The 19,983-nt window shown below is 46.5% G+C and overlaps 1 protein-coding gene across 1 annotated transcript in view; it reads right to left on the bottom strand.

Annotated features, from left to right (window-relative positions):
- Positions 1-11,355, bottom strand: part of LOC134512962 (protein ELYS-like) — a gene marked incomplete at its 3' end in the record, with an annotated part of 30,074 nt that extends 18,719 nt beyond the window's left edge. Inside the window, exons 1-11 of the mRNA XM_063328888.1 lie at positions 11,235-11,355; positions 10,262-10,515; positions 8,384-8,564; positions 7,389-7,596; positions 6,556-6,672; positions 6,382-6,466; positions 4,606-4,753; positions 3,823-3,955; positions 3,554-3,735; positions 3,106-3,167; positions 2,146-2,274 (exon numbers count right to left, since the gene is read on the bottom strand). Coding sequence (XP_063184958.1) covers positions 2,146-2,274; positions 3,106-3,167; positions 3,554-3,735; positions 3,823-3,955; positions 4,606-4,753; positions 6,382-6,466; positions 6,556-6,672; positions 7,389-7,596; positions 8,384-8,564; positions 10,262-10,515; positions 11,235-11,355 — 1,620 coding nt within the window. The remainder of the gene's footprint in view (positions 1-2,145; positions 2,275-3,105; positions 3,168-3,553; positions 3,736-3,822; positions 3,956-4,605; positions 4,754-6,381; positions 6,467-6,555; positions 6,673-7,388; positions 7,597-8,383; positions 8,565-10,261; positions 10,516-11,234) is intronic.
- Positions 11,356-19,983: the final 8,628 nt, after the last annotated feature.

Raw genomic sequence — 19,983 nt, 5'->3', positions numbered from 1 at the left:
TGCAGAGGACAGCAAGCTCAGTGGTGTGGCTGATATGCCTGGAGGATGGGATGCCATCCAGAGGGACCTGGACAAGCTCGAGAAGTAGGCCTGTGTGAAGCTCATGAGGTTCAACAAGGCCAAGTGCACCTTGGGCAACCCCCAGTATCAATACAGGCTGGGGGATGAAGGGATTGAGAGCAGCCTCGAGGAGAAGGACTTGGGGGTACCGGTGGATGAAAAGCTGGACGTGTCTCAACTGTGCACGTGCAGCACAGAAGGCCCACCATATCCTGGGCTGCATCCAAAGAAGTGCAGCCAGCAGGTCGAGGCAGGTGACTGTGCCCCTCGGAGGGCTGGAGCACCTCTCCTATGAGGACAGGCTGAGAGAATTCGGGTTGTTCAACCTGGAGAAGAAAAAGCTCCGAGAAGACTTTATTAGGGGTTTCAGTAGTTAGAAGGCGGTTATGAGAAAGATGGGGACAAACTTTTTTGCAGGGCCTGTTGCGATAGGACACAGGGGTAACGGCTTTAAACTAAAAGAGGATAGATTCAGTCTAGATATACAGAAGACATTTTTTACAATGAGGGTGGTGAAACACTGGAAGAGGTTGCCAGGAGAGGTGGTAGATGTGCCATCCCTGGAAACATTCAAGGTCAGGCTGGATGGGGCACTGAGCAACCTGATCTAGGTGAAGACGTCCCTGCTCACCGCAGGAGAGGTTGACTACATGATCTTTTAAGGTCCCTTCCAACCCAAACGATTCTATGAATTTTCTGAAATAACAGAAAAGAAGTGAAACATTTCCATTCTAATAGGTTTAAATTTTAGGCTCTTCAAATACTGGATTATAATGTGGTGCTAATCCTTTAGAAGAATAATCCACAGGTATGCACAGAGGCGCGATATTAAGTAGTAGCTTGTCTCAGCTGGAGTTCTCATACTTCTTTCAGATGAAAGGATCCCTCAGAAAACTTTATTTTGTTGTGGGGGGTGATGAGGGGAGGGGAGATTTGTTTGGTTTTTTAAATACACTGAAAAGTATCTTTCCCTTCCAGGCAAAATCATGACATTCAAAGCGATTTCTACACATTAGAAGACACATGAGATGTTTCCACCTTTTCTGAATACTGGTTTCAGGCAAGGAAACACACCAAATACTGCTCACAGTGGCAAACAAAACTGCAAAGCAAGCTTCTTGACCCTACTTCTGAAATTTGTCTTCCTAACACTCACAGGAAATCCCTGCTCAAATGCATAACAAGCCTGATGTAGAATCCAGGAGGCAGGAAGATGAGGGCAGCGGGAAGGCTGCTCTCCCCTTCCTGCTGATGGCTCCACTGCATGATGACCAGCTGGCTGATCCTTTCGCTTAGACCCTGCCGGGGGGAAGAAGATGGGCTGCTCATCACAAAGGCTCCATCTCTCACGGAACTCTTCAAATGACAGAGAAAGGTTGATGCAAATGGAAAACCTATGGCAGGGGGAGTGAAGTCACTGTGGTGGCATAAAGCACAGAGAAGGTAGCGAGTGTCATGAGATAAAGGTGATTAAGGTGTTGCAGCTGCAAGAGGGCAGTCTCAGAGCAGCAAATTGGGCTACTGCAGCACAAGGCAGAGGCTACAGAGGTGGAGATCCGCCCGGAGAGGATGCAGAAAAGCCTACCGATGAAGGGAAAACGAGGGCAAGCCGTGAAGAAATTGCCAGGGAGAGCTGACAGCAGTAATCCTTTACCACAGCCCACTTCCTTGGAAGCAAATGATCACGTACAGTGACAGTGCAGCAAGCCGACGTCTGCAAGAGCTCGCATCCCAGTGAGACGCCCCCATCGTCGGCTACTGCACTGAACCACTGCTTTGAGAAACTGACAGGGATGGGGGTTACTCTGGGGGACACATGCGTTATGTTGGGCATGACCAGCACTGACTGCACGCTTCCTTGTGCGCATCTGTGTGTGGCACCGAATTAAGAGAGGGGTCTCTAAAGACAGATCTCTTAGGGCTGTTCCCGGTCAAAGTCACTACTTTGGATCTAAGGATACGGTTACTTCTGCTAGCTCAGGTCAACACCTGTATTTCAAATTGGAGTATCGTGTCTTGTAGCCCCTCCAGCCCTGTCAGACCAGATGGATGTATTTCCCCCTTGATTCCCTCATAGGCACTCACCTGACTCAAACTGGATGGCTGGACATCAACTGGTCTTGGAGACCGCAAGCCAGCTACAAGACACCTATTGTAGCTCTCCTGAATGGCTTCCCATATTGAAGGGCCAGATTTCTTCAAAAAATTCAAGGTCTGAAACATCAATCGAAAACCACAGATTAAGACAGCATTGTTATTCCGTCACTACGCTTCTGGATAACCTCTAAAAGGAAGAATCTAAATGTTCACTGACACCGTCAGACAGCCTGAACCACTAAGATGCTTTAGGTTAGCAATCTGCGTAATTAAGTCTTTTCTACCTTCTCTGTCTATACACAGGCCTTGCTCTTTCCCTCAACACTGACACAAAATACATTCTATATAAGCTCAGCTAACATGCAACTTCATGCTTTGGAAGATCCTTTCCATGCCTGTTCGTATGGAAGCCAATTCATGTTGGAAACATTTAGTGAGCTGAAACTTCACTCAAAATTATCTGTCACAATCTGTGCCGTGGCTCAGAAGTTATAATTGGCCGAGTTTGGGAGAAAACAAAATTTTCACTCCTCAAACAGTTATGTGATTTTTCATTTTCTCCATTCCCTCCTTTTTCAAGAGAATTGGGGATCAAAACTCTAACTCAAGACTATGCAGGCAGTTCGACTGAGGGGCAATAAAGAAGTAACACCTTTCCCCGCCTTCTACAGTGGTTTTGTTCTTGCTCCTGGAGCAACGTTGCATTCCTTTCTAGACGTTCAATCCCCGATCGTGCTTCAAGAGGAGACAACGGCAGTTGTACAGTCCCAAGAGGGGACCTAAAACATTACCATTTGCATACAACTGGCGACAGGATACAATTGCAACTATGCGTGTGGACGGGCAGGATGAGCATGAAACGGTCCCTAACACGGAAAGCAGTGCAACAGAAAACTTTGAAAAGCTACATCTCCTGCCACTCGCAATAAAGATACAGTAAAAGATCACCTCCTTCTGGAAGCCGGTGCAAGTCATGTGAACGACTCCGGAGGTCAGCAAGCACGTACCATCTGCAGAAACAGGGAACGTTTGACAACCTTCCGTACTCTCACAGTTATGGCATGACCAGTTTACATTTTTTACACACCGGTATCTAGAAACATATAACTGAGTGCTTTGAGCTTCAGTTCACAGTCATTTCAGGCTATAACCAGCACCACTTCACCGGCTACATTACAAAAGCACCAAAACTCAGCCGGCTGTCAGATATGTTCCACAATAGTAAATACCTTGTCAGTACAACGTGATCAGAGTTGGGTTTGTGGGTGACTGGGTGGTTTTTTGGTTTGGTTTGGTTTGGGTTTTGAATGACAAACAATGACTGAACAAGAGAACCAATGAATAGCATTTGACCTCATTTTAAGCTTATCACTCTCAAAAGCAGTGAAATACCTACCAAAGTTATAGGTGCTTGGATTAAAAAACTGCTCAGGTGGTGGATAAGAAGGAGGAACTCCCCGACTTAGACTCCGCTCATGGACCAGAATATCCAAAAGGAGCTTCGGAGAAGTCACGCTCACTACGGTATCCAGCGACCACAGTGCAAAATAGGGGCACTCATGAGGGAATTCTTCCGGCCTTAAAGAAAACAAGCGCGTAAGCTAAATGCCGACATTCAAATGAATTATTGGCAGGCATATGGAAAACTACTGAAGAAAAATCTACCTTAGCGAATCTGGCATTTGAGCAGAATACCAGCGATTAATGTCAAATACACCCAGGTAAGTAGATGGTTTTCCCTGACCGTACGTATTCACTTGCCAACTGAAGACTGAGACACTGGTGTCAGGAGACGTGACTGTAAAAGACAAGACGTTGTTTCTGACTTGTAGAAAATACGATAGATCCGATAGTTTTAAAACACCACTTTCTATTTTGGCTTCATTCTGTTCTGTCACTCGTGAAACACAACACTTCCTAAGAGTGATTACAGTAATTACGGAATAGCAAACATCTCTGTGATAGGTTTCAGTCACACTGCCCCTTTTTCTTGTCCCCTCGTCCAGATCACTGGTCAAGATACTAAAGAGAAGTGGCCCCACTGCAGTGCCCTGGGGAACAGCACTTGTGACGGGCTACCATCTGGATGCAGATGCGGACATCGGTTTGAAGAAGGGAAAAAATTCTGGTAACATTCCTAAGCAATGGAGAGTTTGAACTTCTTGTTCAAAGATGGCAGCTGGAGGAGTAAAACGACTGACCATCATCATACAAACGGCCCCACCATACATCGCGATAGCATGTCAGCAAGCATAAAATAAAACCCACTTTTTCCCTTAAAGAAGTCCCACATAACTTAAGCATCCATTTTTTCTTCGTAAATAATCCCAACAATCTAGTCTATGCAGATAGGCAAGACTTTCAGACTGTGGGGACAGAACAGCATTCGTTGCTTAGGTTCCAAAAGCACTTCTTTTAAAATCACCAAACACGGACATCAGAACAAACCTTCATTTACGCTATCCTCTCCGTCAACGTCGCTGCGGAATTTTTCGACAGTCTGGCAGCTGATTAATTTAGTACTCATCTGGCCTCTCAAGGGAAAGACTCCACCCGTGAGATCTAAACTGAACTTTTCGCCACAGTATTCCAAACCCTGGGGGAAAAAATCAGAGAAGAGAGCAAAGGTCATTCTAAGATAAAAACATACATTATGGCTAAATATGAAAGACAGTCTAACAGAATAGGCTTATTATACTGTGTATTTCACATGAGCCTATTTCTGATGGTAAATAGAAACTACGCCTGACATGCAAGAGAATGCAGTGTCAAATCGTAACGGGTAAGTTTGGCTGTAAAGGCTTTGCAGATCTAAACATGCTTTGCAGAATTCCTTGCAACATCAAGGTTTCTTTATAAAACCTAAATATATCTCTACAAAGGGATATCTGAAATAGTGCAACACACACGCATGCAAAGCTCTTGGCTCTGCATCTTGACTACAGAACTCATGATGTTAGAGAAGTCCCAGCAAAAGAGCAGTAAGCCTTAACTGAAATACCGGCAAGGTAATACTGAACAGCAAGCAAAGCCCTTCTAAAACTAAAACACCCAATCCGGGTGCGCTGCTCCTCTAGAGCAACGTATGTTTCTGTCATAAAAACCCTGCACATCAACAAAGATAAGGAGATGGCATCTAGAACGTGCTGAATCACTGGAAGATCCTTCTACTTGGTCACCGTGATAGATAATGCATTTTAAAGAAATTTTTTCCAAACACCTAACCTCTATCTATGCAAAAGCAACAGTGGCAAATGAGGAAGCACCTTTCCTACACATAAGCAAAACACTCAAAATCTAAATTAATCCAAAAAAATCAAAAGGCACAGTCCCTACAAAAACCAGAGTACCACGATACAAGAGTCACCCCTGTTTCGTTCCATAGCTATTGAGAATATGCAAGAGAAAGTACCAAATCAGGAGGAAAGACTTGCTCTGAACTAAGATTACTGTCCCCTCAAAAAGATTTTGGAAGACTTCCAGGCGTACAACTGAATGGAATTACACATCTAACAGATGCACCTTGTCTCTGTTAGCTATCTGAGATACAAGGATACCTCACATCTGTATTTTGAACGCATCCTCCTTGGAGCCAGATCTAACATTTAGGTACACTCTTCTGACCAAATTACATATTTTCCTGGCTTTAAGAGTAGATTGAATAGGTCACCCAGCCAAAAAGAAGAACGAGTTATCTTTACAGCTACTAAGTGGCAGGATCAACACTGAAGAGACACTGTAGGTGCATTTCATGTGAGAAGTCCGGCTGACAAAGCTCTAAGGGAAACCAAGAATATAAAACTGAAGATCAGCAAAGACTAGAGTATGACTGTATTTTAAGAAAGGGAGAGAGACAGAAGCTTATTCAAGTCCGAAGCTTGGTTAAACCAAGCGATTCAAGGCCCAATCTTCTCTTCCTACATGCCATTCGTTTGGTATTTCAGAATAATTTTATTTGCAAAAGCCGCGTCCTCTTCAGGAATTTCATTTATACGGGCTCTTTGCAGATGAATCTAGCTGGGACACACGACACTGCAGTATAAAATGGTACGCCTTCTTTCCAAAAGGTATGGACAAAGGCCGTGCCCAAGAAGACTCAGCAAAACATGATTATTTTTTCAGCCAGCTCTGAAGTTTGATGGTAAATCTCACCCCTGTAACTCAACTGATACTCCCTTAGAGAAAATTACTATTGTCTGCTTTTCCCACGCATGCACCTCTTACCTCATACATGACTTGTCCTGAGGCCACGCGTTTTCTGTCGCCAAACGCTAACTGCAGCAGGTGTAAACTCAACACATCACCTTCACTGAAAAAGGGATAAATTATGAAATTTGGTTACAAAGCTGCTTTATATTCCTCATTGTCGTGTTAGTAGACCTAGACGTTTTTATTCACCTTTCCTGCGTAGACTGAACAGCCCACAAGTAGCAACAATTGCGAGGATCATTCTCAGGCTCTTGAAAAGTGACAGCATAGACAGGAATCCTCCCTCCTTCAAGCTGAGAGTGGTGCCTACAGGTTTAGGGGAAAAAAAAAGCAAAACGAAAAAGAAAAAAAAAGGTGAGCCTAGTGGCCCAAACACAGGTAGTTTCTCGTTTCTTGGACTACGTCAAGCATTGTTCTTCCTGACTTCTGAACCTTATTTGTACCTCCACACTCTACTCTTGCCACCTAATTATTCCTCCACTGTCTATTTATGCATCCAACAGCTTCTGGAGAGTCAGTGCAGATCTGCTGAAGGGAATCCCAACCAGAAGTTAGCCAAATGTCTCAGGTGAGATTGCTCTTTCGGCCAAAGCTGACATGCAGGAAAGAATACATTTTTCAGGCACAGGTCAGCCATTGAGTTTTCATGTCTCACTAGTTTCACCCTGGACACTTTAGAGAATATCGGCACCAAAATCACATCACTGACATACTTCAGCCTTTCAATGGATGCCCCAGTTGCAGTAACCGGTTCTGAAAACCCCAGGAAGCATGCTTCCCACAATTCCTCAATCCACAGGCACAATAAGGAAAACAATCCTAGTCCACTGGGGAGAAGGCGGACCACTTCATCCAGGTATGACTGAAAAGTTATGTCAGAAGAGGATTTCTGAACGTGCCAAGATTATACTCATACTCATGTCAGTCCCTGAAAAAGTTCTCTTTACATCCACATACTTCCTTAAGCAACAAATCGAGAGCCCCGCACCTCCAGGCATGGCCAAGTGTAAAGGCCTACTTACTCTCTCTTCAAAGTTTTCATATTCCAGAGCGACAGGTAGCCATCCGAGAAACCCACAACGAGCTGGTTGCTTCTGCTTACGTAGCACAGGGCTGATACTGCTGTTCCGGAAGCATTTTGTAGTTGAAAACAGAGACGTCTCCCTTCGCTGGTCACAGTTTCTCTTCTTTGTGCAACTTCAGCAGGATTTTTAGTGACAACTTCTAGATCTACACACACAAAACCAAGCAATAAATGAATACGTTATGCCATTTAGGCTGCATTTTAGGCACTGACGTGACAACCCCTATCATCTAATGCTACCGTGCCAGGCAAAATAGCCATTTATGCAACACTTTTTTTTGCCATTTCCATTACTTATGTCTTCAAAGAACATAAGAACTCTCGGATCAGACAAGTATTCTCACTCACGTTTGAAAGCTAGGTAAAAGCGTAACTTTCATAGACAAATTCTTCCTGGACTCTGAAAAGCAGGAGTTTGGGCCTCGTGATGAAACTGTTTGAAGTGGCACCAATTGCTGAAGCTGCTGTTGTAATAGCCAAAACGGTGTATGCAATCTGAGTACACTTATTCGAGATTTCATTCATCCAAATGCATGGGTGTTGGTAAGTGGGGTTTATTTTAAAAAACAAGCCCAAAATTTGCCCCAAGTCAATTAACACAAGCAGAAGAGCATTCCCGGGAAACAGGGCTCCTCCAACACAACTTCCTACCAGGCGGCCGCACCGGCTCACATGGCAAAATTCCTACACCTCTCTGGCAAGAATCATAGTGGCACAGGGATCTTGGCGGGAGGGGGCATTTACAACACTGCGAGGAGCAGTCAGACGCTCCCAGGTTTAATCAGGTCAGGACTATACGATGTCAAACTGCCACCTGTAACCAGTCGTCAGAAATGTCTGACACAAGGGTCTTCAAAGTGGGATGCATACTGTTTCGTTAGAAGACAGAAGTTTTCTTGCGTTTAAATTCATGTGGAAAAACTGCAGGCTTACCCAATGCTTCGATATCATTCTGAGTGCAGGAGCAATCATCCAAACTAAGGTCAACCAGAAGTAGATGGCCAGCATCTGTAGCCACTGCTGCCACCCCAAAGAGCCATCGCAGACTCTGATGGAGGTGCTGAGTGCTCACGCTGGGTCCTCCGTGATTCGCTATGGGTTCTATAGCGGTTACCTACAGGAAAACTACAAGTTACTATTTGAGCTCTTTGACAAGCTCAATAGAGAAAGTAAATACAGGAGCATCAAAGCATTGTTTGCAATTAGATCAAGAAAAGAGACAAAGACAAAAAAGCCCCGTACAAAAACCTGTTACTGCCTTCCATTTACTAGATTTCCTGCGGGTAAGTGACTTAACTTCAACTTACATGGGGCATTCTATTAGTACAGCTTAGCAATTTCCATTTCCTACTTCGCAGTAATTAACTGGAGGAAAACACAGAAAATCAGTTATACGCAAGAAACTTTATCGTATTCAAGGGGCTTAAGACAGACAAACACAACTACATCAAGGTCTCCCACCGCTCACAGCCCACCAGCACCGCGATACAGTCTATGCCTTCTTTGACAAACGGGCGTTAGGATAAATCAGGGCTCGAGAGTCAGACGAGGCAGCGGCCAAGTTGCATGGGAGACACACCATTTCCATGGGAGCGAAACGTATTTAGAAAGCGTTGAAGGGAGAGACCAGCTTAGTAAAATTCACACTAGTCCGCATTTAGAAGAAAAGTAACAACCACATAAAGGAAAAGAAGCTTTAAATGCACACCAGCGCTTTCACGAATGTTGAGAAAAATGTTAAAAGCCAGCCTAAAGCAGCAGCTTCTCAGATAAAAAGGTGACTCCACCTGAAGGAGGAAGCGCACACTGCTCTTTCACGTGCCCAGCAGTCTGCACGCAACTGTCTCACAAGGTGAAGACAGACCTTTCAGCACACGTTGCAGCACATCCCAGGACAACACTGACTGCTAGAGCAGAGACACGAGCACACAAAGACTCCTGCGCTAAAGCTGCACGTATTTCTCTCTCTCAGTGACCCCAATACGAATGCTTACTACTAGTCATCACACTGTAGCATTACAAACAAACAAAACTCCACCTGTATTCTAGCAAGTCAAACCAAAGCAGCTGATGGAAGGCTGGCTAAGAAGTTAGTTAGTTAGTTGTTGCAGATTCTAAGATGATAAAAATGAATCTTGATGTTCTATTGACTGCCACCGATTCTTGTTTACATTAAGATAATGAGGCTAGGGGACACACATCATTTGAGTTTCTGGGTTACAGAAGACAGAAAACATCAGCAACATTACACCAGTGTGTCCCATCTACACAAACACACTAGTCAGAGAGCAGAGATTCAAGGACTGCAGGCTGAAAGGTGACCTCCCAACAATCTGTCAGATAACTCACTAGAGGCTCTTTTTTCCTCTCCTAAGTCAACAGAAAAATGTGTTCTCCTCAGCCTGCTTGCTAGGCTGAGATTCAAGGCAATGTGTCGAAGTCATTTACAGCACAACTATGGAATTCTGAGCCATTTTAAAGACGGTATTTCTGATGGAAATCAAGCAATTAGGGCCAAACAAAGGTGCTTTTCAATGCCTTTTTGCGGAAGGAGAGAATCAGGTAACTCTGTGCTCTACAATAAAACCAGAAAACTTGTTTTACTCTCAGTAAACTCCAACAATAATGGCACATTAAGCCCAAGATTTTACAGCAACACCGTCTTGACTGGATACTCTCAAGTGACAGGATGTTAACGCACGATAGAAAAAATACCTCCTACAAAGAGACGCTCCAAAGCTTGTCCTAAAACAGGCCTACGCAGCACCTAACAACATCAAAGCTTCGTTTCTCCAATTAAAAAGTACCTACCCTCCCGGGAAGAACAACTGCTTTAACCACTCTTGAGAGTCCAAGGTCGTACAGACAGAGAACGCTTCCCTCTGCGTCTTCCAACCCAACCAGCAGTCCAGTTCTCTTCTCCCAGGAAAACTCCTTCACCACACGAACAGTGGGAGGCTGTTCATTGACTCCACTGAAACGGTACGCAGAGAGCCGCTCTCCTGTCACACAGTTCACCACCTCAAGGTGAGGACCACGTGCCAACCACGCCAGGCCGTTTCTCCCTGTGAGAGAAAAGAAAGAGGACTGAAGCAAATGTCCAACGGAAGACTGAAAACAGCTGAAAAAAAATCACAGTGCCTGCCCCTTTCCTTCAATAAACGTACCTAGCAGAGGAAGACCGACCTACCTCATTCTAGTCAATGATTCAAAATCACCCGTTGAAATCCCCAAGCAATCCCTCCTAAAATTAACCACCTTGTTATTTTGCATTGGTACTTGTCATTCCCGCACCGAAGAATCTGGGTTGTTTGGGATAAAGATGACAAGGTCCTGATCGACAGCCTTTATACCATATTCGCCTTGGTTTTGCTAGAAATGATCTAAACGCATATGGGAATACAAGTCTTAGAGCGTAGAGGAAGAATCAAAGGCATTTTGTTTCGCTGAACTACTGCCAGCCCAAAGGAAGTATGAGCTCAATTCCTGCATTTACACTCAGGTAGATAGATTCCACCTGGTCTTAACAGAAGCCTAGACCTCCAGATAGGCACCCAGCTCTACTGTCACATCACCTGGAAAGTCCACTTCAAAGTTTAACTATACTCACGTTTTAATATTAGCATTTGTCATCGCTGAAGCACCCTTTTTGTTCTCTCTCTCTAAACAGGATGCCTCTTAACAGCACCAACCTGACACAGCTGATACGATGACCTGAGGCTTCAGGTAGCCTCCAGGCAAGAACAGCTTTGTACCGAGACCAAATTTAAAGGAAAATGCTCACCTCCAGAAAACCTCCCGCACAGCACAGAGCCGAGGGTTCCCTCATCTTCCCCAAGTGCCTGAAGAGTCACCTCTGGAAACTGCAGCAGACTGCTCGTTACCTCAGCTGTTAGGTCTTGCATTCTTCACTGTAAATACAGGAAAAAATTGCACAACTAGACTCACGTCAGCCATAACTATTCTTGAGAGTGACAGAAGTTTCATCAGTATGCAGTGAAAAATCCCCTAGACATCACCTCTAGCTCTTTTCCTTGCAAATAATGGCACTCGGGAGACTTTTTGCTCTCCTGGCAGAGCAGAAGGAGAATCCTTTGCTTTTCTGATGCCTGTGAGATCACCAACAAAAAGTGACCCAGACGTATCCACAGAGAAATAACAGGAAAAAGCCCAATACACTGAGTTCAAGTCTACTCACACAGGTTCGGAAGATGGGAGCTGAGAAAAATCAGATTTTAAAAAGCTTCTCAGTAACAGGTACAACTTTCCATTTGTCCTTTCCCTTGATTTCTTACTTTACCCTTTGTTACTTATTGTCAGTTGTCTTCTAGCAGCCAAAATTACCATTGGTCTTCACCTTAGGTACTTATGACTTCCAAACTATTTCCAAAGAAAGGAGCGTACCACGAGTCACAGGCTGAGGATAGATTTTTGCATTAAAAAGCTCCAAGAAGAATAAACATGGAGAAATTACACGTTCAAGCAGAATCACATTCAGCCAAGTCAGGGTTCAGGGACGTCAGTTTTGACTGACGGTAGTACCTGAAAATCCGTTTCAAGGGCCAACAATGCAATGGGCTTACTGACGAAAAAGCTAAAAATATGGCCAGCCGCAGCTGAAGAGATGGTTTCACAAAACATGCTGACTTCCCTGCCACCAAAAGAGAGGACTTGCCGCCGCCTCCCATCTCTCCATCTGCTCCTTTGTTCTACTACCGTACTCCTGTGGCTCACCTCGCACTGCCTTAACAGTGCCTTAGAGCACTTTAGGAGCCAAGTTCACTCCCTGAGCAGGCAGGAAACTCACCCAGAAAAGCAGGTGGTGTTCCACCAGCTTCGAGAGCTCAACTGCCTTGCAGAGACAACCAGCAAGCATAAGAGGTGGCACAAGGAAGGAGGCAGGACCACGCATCGGGAAGAAGGAGAGGGAATTTGTCCATCTCCTTTTTGTGGCAGTCAGCCCGGGCTGCTAGCTCATACCCGGGTGAAACGGCACACTCAGTTTGCAGGGAGGGCTAAAAACCCCTTCACTTTTAGAAAGGACACCACCCAGGACACAGTCAGGCATCTTTTAAGGCAACTTTTAACTCCCTCTTGCACGGAGAGACTCCCTAGCTCTCTGGGAAAGGCTGCAGCTGACAGGCGTCGTTCTTTCATTCCGCCAGAGGTGGAAGCTAAAGTGATTTCAGGGAAGGGTTATAAAAGGGTTTATAAAAGTTATACCAATTTTTGAATTGTTGTTCATGACTGGTTCCATGACATTTTCCCCAGAGAAACAGGAAGCAACTCACAAGCACTGGAGGAGCAGCAGATGGAAAAGTCACTTTCTGCACTCTCGTAGTCGTCAGGTTCAGTGAATTTGCACTTTGCCGGATTTTACTCCTGCAGAAAGAGGATTTAGCGAGTGAGTGAGCAGGTGATTTAGGGAGTACCACCGGGTCAGGTCTTTCCCGCTTAGGCAGAAAGCCTCCCCGCTCCCGGCGGTTTAGGCAAAAACCCTACATTTCATCCAAGCCCTAAGCTGTAGTCTAAAAAGCCACCAGCGTGACAGAGACGGTCTGTACCAGAATCCTACAATCGGCCTTTTTTCACTCAAGTGCAGCCTACAGATTGTCTTGCCGAGTTTGTGCAGATGCTCCACAAGCACAAAGCTACAGCAGAAGGTGAGACGAGGAAAGCATTTCAGCTCTCTACCCCAACAGCCCCCAACAGCGAAGACCCTGTGTCTGATGCAGACCACAGATGTGACATCCCTCTCCATGAAAAAACAAACAAAACCAACACAGATCAGAACTTGACGCTGGAGCCACTTTACCCAGCTACCTCCTGCGGTTATTCCCCAACACGACTACACTTCCCTTCAAGAGTTGCAGTCCCCGTCTACCGTGGCGAAGCTCGCAGCAGTTCCCAAAGGCACTTCTGACCTTACGCTCTTTTTTACCTTGCTCGGTGCACCTGGACAGACAGACGTAGGCGCTGAGTGTCTCAGGACAGAACATACACGCAGCCTTCCCAGCACAGGGAGACAGTGGTGAGCAAGGCACTCCCAGCACACCACACCGCTCGCCTCTCCCAGCACGAATTCCAGAATCCCAGCACAAATTCCAGAATCCCAGCATCACAATGAAGAGAAAGGCCTTCCAGAATCACTGGAGGTCCTCTGGTCCAGCCCCCCTGCTCAGGCAGGGTCACCTACAGCAGGCTGCCCACGACCGTGTCCAGGCGGCTTTTGCGTATCTCATTCTGAAACATACTTTGACAAAGAGCAACCTGACAAGCCCAACTGCAAATGCATTTGCAACACGTGCAACAGGCCCGGCTTGTTGGTGACTCTCTCCTGCCAATTTAAGGCTTCTCTCCACCACACAAGTCAAGCAATACCACACCAGCAAAGCCTTGTCACCATTAGTTCTCCAAAACTGTATCCGACAGCTTCCTAGGTAGAAGGCACAAAATTAACAGAAGCCTGATTATGTTCGTTTCACTGTCTTAACAAAGCAAACCCCAGGCAGATCAATGCAGGAAAACCAGTTGATGCAGCAGGTGAACAAGAAGCTGTCCTCAGCAGAACAGGGTACGGTACTGTGTGCCCAAACGCCTGTGCCAGCTGCCAGCCAAGACCGATACAACCATCCAGAGGGAGCACCTGAACGACCCCGGTTAGCCATACACCCCACACAGGGCTCAGCATTCCCGACAGAATTAAGTCCCTAATTTTTATCAAACCCCCATCATTTTATCAAACATGATCAGGAAGCAATTATTAGATCTGAAAGACTGACGCCACGCTTCCTTTCTATTGGCAGAAGTTCCAGACCTGGAGTCACGGTTTATTAAGGAAGGGCAGAGAGGGGCGTGAGTAACAAATCTTAAAGATGACAAAAAGGGGAAAACATCAGACTCAGAAGACCAGAGGTTCATGGATCTGGCCGCAATGCCCGTTACTGGGAAACTCGCCTGAGCCACAGCAACGTACTGGTGCTCCCACTCCTTCCAGGCTTCCTCCGGACGGGACTCCCACGTGGCCTGTGTGCTCCGGATCCGCCACTCATTCCCAGCCAGCAGAAACTCTTCTCCCTCCTGCCTGCAATAGCCTTACTTACACTGGGTTTGGGCTTTTGTCTTGATCAGCACTTGATAAGGGAACTGACTCTGAGCAACTGGATGTGCCCACGCCAGTGCTGCAGATGAGGACAGGGACCATTTCTCAAAGGCAGAGCTGTCTTCTTTTCTTCTCAAGTTTTTAAAAGCAATGTGTCTGTGGAGAAAAAAACCAAACAGAACACCTTTGAAAAAAAATCCCAAGTCACAGATATTAAGTACTACTCCTGTATCGCCAGGCAGAAATGCAGCGGTGCTGCTAAGATGCCTTAATAGAGCAGAGCACCAGCTGGCCAGCAGGCAGTAAGGGGAGAGCAGCCGCTGTCAGGGAGCGCCCACCCCAGACAAGGCTTCTGGGGGTCTTGGTTCACATGGGCCTCATCTCCGGGTCAGATGGAGTCCTAATTCAGACACAACAAGGGGGCTGCGTTCATCGGCACGTGAAAGCAATTCAGCTCTTTGCAGGACTGAACTGGTGCGGGAAACGTTCAATCTTCTGCTCCTGATATCTCCTCGTAGCCAGGCAGCTGCAGCCACGCGGTCACGGAGCCATGAACCGCGTTGGGACAGCAGACATCTAAGTGCCTGAGCTCTTTTCAGGGGAGCTGGAATAAGAAGGAATAATTAGTGCTGGAGTCCCAGCGAAAGCCTGTCTGGAAGGACTGCAAAGAGGGCCGTTTTCAGTTCTGAGCCCCAGAAAGGCCAGGAGGAGAGAGGGAACCTCCTCTTGCAGAAGGAGACGAGGGACTGGGGAAGTGGCCGGGAAGCAAACTGCTCCTGGGCAGGAAGGAATAGCTCTGTGTGGCACTGTCGCTGGGATCCGGCATCGGGAAGCAGAGACAACCAACGCCTGGCAGCAGGGGTCATCTGTACGCTCTACGTTTCAACTCTGTGCTGCATTGCCGGGAGAGAAAGGGAAGGAAAGAAGCTGAATTAAGTCACGCACACGAGAGAGACCCAGAATTCTCAGGAAAAAGAGCTACCTCCGTCACATAACTTAGCTGTCAAAATATACGCCGTGCGTTAATAAGAATACAGAATAAGCTCTTAATATGCTGCCCTCCCTTATTGGCACATTCACCCTCTCCTTCCTCCTCAGCTGTCAGTCACTTTGAGCTGGTATCTCTTCTCATTTTGCCCAGCACCTGACCGCAATTGGCACCGAGACCAGAGCGGGAAAAACTATGAAAGTGTGCCTTTCAGCGTATCGTCAGGTTGACAGAGTTCCTTCGTAACAGAGGTCTGCTGGAGTCTCGGCTGCAGTCTGTGAGCGTATCAAACGTATTACCTGCCATTGGGTTTTGAAGGAGGTTTTTAAAATTAGTTTTAAACCCTACCAAAAATGAGATAGGGATTAACATGGAAAAGATGACCATAAAGTCCTTAAACATAAAAGAAGAATCCTAGTGTCTTAGCAATCTGGCTATAAACTAACTCTTTTTAGCAGGTTAGCAATTTAGGAGAAAGAGAGACAGACAGATGAGAAGACAGAGGTGGGTTTTGTCAAAGTGAATACTGAAGGTGCTCAAATCCTGGTAACTCTGCCTTACGCTAGCACCAACGTAAAAAAAAACCTCAAAACCACGTCGATGGTATTGGTACAAGTAACAGTTGAAGAATCTGTCCTTAAATTTGTTCAAAACAGTAAGAAAGTTAGCATTTGAAGAAACTCAGGTAAGCTGTTTGAAGACTGTCAGCACTTACAGTCAACATTTTCACACGTGCACGTTTTCTATTTGTATTCTTCCATCTTTCATTTGATAGTACTTGCTTTAAGAAAAAATACCTCTTCAAAGGTGCTGGAGTATACAGTTAATTCACCCGAGACAAAGAGGACCCTGTGGGGGTTTCATCTTATTTAGGAATGCAACATCTGGTGCACAGGACCAACAGTAATCTCAGATTACAGGAAACAAAACTACTTGTTTTATAATACTGCCTCGCTTTATGTAAAGAACACGGCGTTTACATAAAACGATGCTCTTAGGTCCAGGCAGCACCCACACACTTCAGCCAACATGCCCAGAAGGGTCACGTTAAGAGAGCATAAAGGATGATTTTCAAATTACAATGAGCAAAAAAGAAATCAATGTACACAGAAAACTAAGATTTGTTAATACGGAAGCAAAGCAACCTCATTACCTGGTCATTATAGATTTCCAGCACGTTGAAAGTGTTCTGTAAAGACAAGAAGTAATTAGAAGGTAAAACAGACAGGCAACAAACAGCAAAAGCTAGGCTCTGTATTTCAGCAGCTTAAACATTAAGTTTCTGCCCCATGACTTTTCTCTTCTCCCTGTTGCTTATTCCGTGTGCCTGCACTTTCCACAGAACCAAAGCAAGCACCGTGAGCTGCGCTGGAAAACCCGTGATTTCAGCAAAAATCCGGTACTGGTAAACCACTCTTAGAAATCCTTTTGCTCTGAAACAGGATATTTCACCACATCATTCTAGTAAGAAGCCATTTGCTACAGATAGGAGGGTTTTAAAAAATTTAAAACGGTGTTTAAACTTTGAGAGAAACTAAGGGATTTTATATCTTCAACATTTCCTACTAAAACTGTTTTCTCTTATCAGAGAAGACTTTCTAAACTCCATCGTAACATACGTTTCAATACACCATTTTATTGTATTTTTGTTGTATTTTCCCCTAGCCAAATGTGCACGAGGAAACCGCTAGCAGACCTCAGGGTGGGCTAGCCAGTGAGCAGGAGGAAAAGCCATCTCTGGAAAGATGCGGTGTCTCAGCCAGAGGTGAGAGACGGAGCCCAGAGTTGGGGCACAGACGACAGCTGGGCTCAAGGCTCTGCTGATCCTCTGGGGCTCTGCAAATGTGGCTGCGTGGGGGAACCTGCAGAGTGACAGCATGCCTCTGGTGTCACTCGTGAGCTTCAACTGCAACAAGCCAGAGAGGCGGCTTTCTGTGAGCTGCCCCAGTGCAAGATGGCAGGTGGTAAAGGCACGGCCCCGTCTCTGGCAGCCTGCGTAGCCAGCCGCGTTGCTGTCGTGCATGTGTGTGGTGCACCCTCAGCCTTGCTACTGGCCTGACCTGCAAACGGGAAAGCAGCAGCCGCATCCAAGGGTCTGGGACAGAGACACCCCCAGGTCTGGGGTGCACCAGGCCGGGCTCCTGCCGCCAGGAAGGACGAAGCCCCGGCTCAGCAGATTTGTAACAACCCTTCGCTACTTGGCAGACACCGGCATCAAGCTTTAAGCTTCGCAGTATTAAGTTCACCAACGCCAAAAAGAAACCTGTTCTGTACCGGAAAGACTACGGAGAAGAAGTAAACGACTCGTGAGACCCTATGGATTGGTTTCTGCCCGTAGCTTGTTTTCCCCACCAGAAATCAACAACAAAGCTATTTACGAGTGGTTACATGGGAACTGATGAAATTGCAGCAAACAATTTTATTGAAATAACAAGCCTGAGAGTAGTGTTCCACGAGGGGAAGTTCTGATGGGGGATTAAACTGCTCGGTTATCCTCAGACATATTTGCACACTGGGCATATTCTTGCAATACGATGCATGGCTTTATCCAGTGCACTTCCAAAAGGAGAGACGAATTTTATTTCCACCGGTGGAGGTGACCAAGAGCCTCCTTTTCTTGTGGTCCTGAAAAGAAAGAGAAGTATCAAATTGATTTTTTGATTACCAACAGTATTCAGTAGAGGAAAACGTTTTGCAATGTTGGAATTACAAAATCGATGCCAAAGAATTATTTATGGGCTTCTTTGAAGATAGGGTCAAGGCAGAAAACATACAGAAACAAGCTTCCTTTTGCTTTCGTTCCTTACCAGACTGTCCCAAGCATTCTCACTCAGTATTCGCGTGAGCTTTTTGAGCGCCCCCACGCCCTGATTTTAAGAGGCAACTCTCCCCAGACGGTTTTCCAGAAGGAACCGGAAAACACGGCCAGAAACAAGACGTTCTCTTTACTCGTCGTCTGACCCACTCCTGCCTTCTATGGGGAACTAAAGACTGTAAGAGCGTGGTTTCGTAAGGTGGAATGACAGGAGAGCACGCCATCATTGCAAAGAGTAGCACCCACTTGGCCTTTCCTAGCCCCTCCCTCTTCTGGTTCCAATAGAAAACTGAACCGTGAAGTGGGGAAAACGGTGCCCAGGAGACCAGCAAGCTGGACAGGCTCGCAAAGTCAGAGCAGAACTGTACCGCCAAGGGAGGAAGAGCAAGTGAGGTGGCCAAAAGCTGAATCGCTACCGTTGTTTCTTAATGACTGCAAGCTGGCTCTGTTCAGGGGAAGAGTGGGATTCTTTCCCCTTCTCAGACACTTTTTCAAGCATTTCATGAAGAAGTTTCGCACTTTTCTCATTTTGCTCAGCTATTGTCTTAGTCATTTTCTCCACCGCCTCCGGGCCGGAGCCGTGGCGTTTGCCGGGGCCCGTGTGGGGGCAGCCCATGCCGCTGGCGGCGGTGTCCCTACGGCCGGGCCGTGGCTTTGGCCTGTATGGGCGGAGGCGTGGCTTTCGCCGGGGCCTCTGGGCGGCGCAGCCGCCGTGGGCCTGGCCGATGCCGGGGCCGGTGGGGGGCAGCCGATGCCGCTCGGGCTGGTGTCGGGGCCGGTGGCGTTGTTTGTGCCTGTGTTGCGGCTTGGGCAGTCACCTGAGTTGTTTGAGTTTCTGCTGTAGCTTTCCGTGGGGGGGTTGTCTGAATTCCTACTGCAGCTTTCGGTGGCAGGGCTGCCCGAGTTTCTGCTGTCTTCGGCTTTGGCCCCGGGGTCTGAGTAGCAACATCACATGTCACATCATACTCACTCCTGCACCGATATTTAACAATAAACCAGCCCTGCAACACACTCGGGAAAACCGACAACAGGATCACGTACGAATGAAAGTAACCTTCACTCTCGAAACGGCCCGAAGGTTTCTCATCCCGATTCTGTTACTGTCGCTTTGGCATCATCACCGAAGGGCAAAGTCAACTTTCCCCAGGTACGACCAAGAGCGTAATGAGGAAAAGAATCCATCCCGAAAGTGTAATTAGGAAAAGCCTCCATCACGACATGCCCAAGATAGGCAGGCAGAACCGTTATCCAAGCAATTATTTTATACCTCTGAAGGCAAACCCACGCCAACGTGGCACGCTTAGACCACCGCGTCCAAACACAAACGAGAAACAGGCCATGCAATATATTTGACCGCTTAAACCCCACTGCATCCATTAACTTCATACAAAGCTCTCTAAAGGCACGATACCAGATTTCACGTAAGACCGACATGCTGTGAACTCTCTGTTCTCCCTGAACAAGCTGGAATTCAAACTATTCAGGCAATCTATCAGAGCTGCGTTCGTGCCCCACGTCGGGCGCCAATAAATCTGTCGTGGTTTTGGCCGAATTGGCCAATGGCCGGCGACAGATGCTCCCCCCCAACCTCTCGTACACGGAGAGGAGGAGGAGAGGTAGAGAGAGAT

This window comes from Chroicocephalus ridibundus, chromosome 3 (assembly GCF_963924245.1).
Source record: "Chroicocephalus ridibundus chromosome 3, bChrRid1.1, whole genome shotgun sequence".
Taxonomy (NCBI): Eukaryota; Metazoa; Chordata; class Aves; order Charadriiformes; family Laridae; genus Chroicocephalus; species Chroicocephalus ridibundus.
This window is presented reverse-complemented; position numbering and strand designations above follow the sequence as displayed.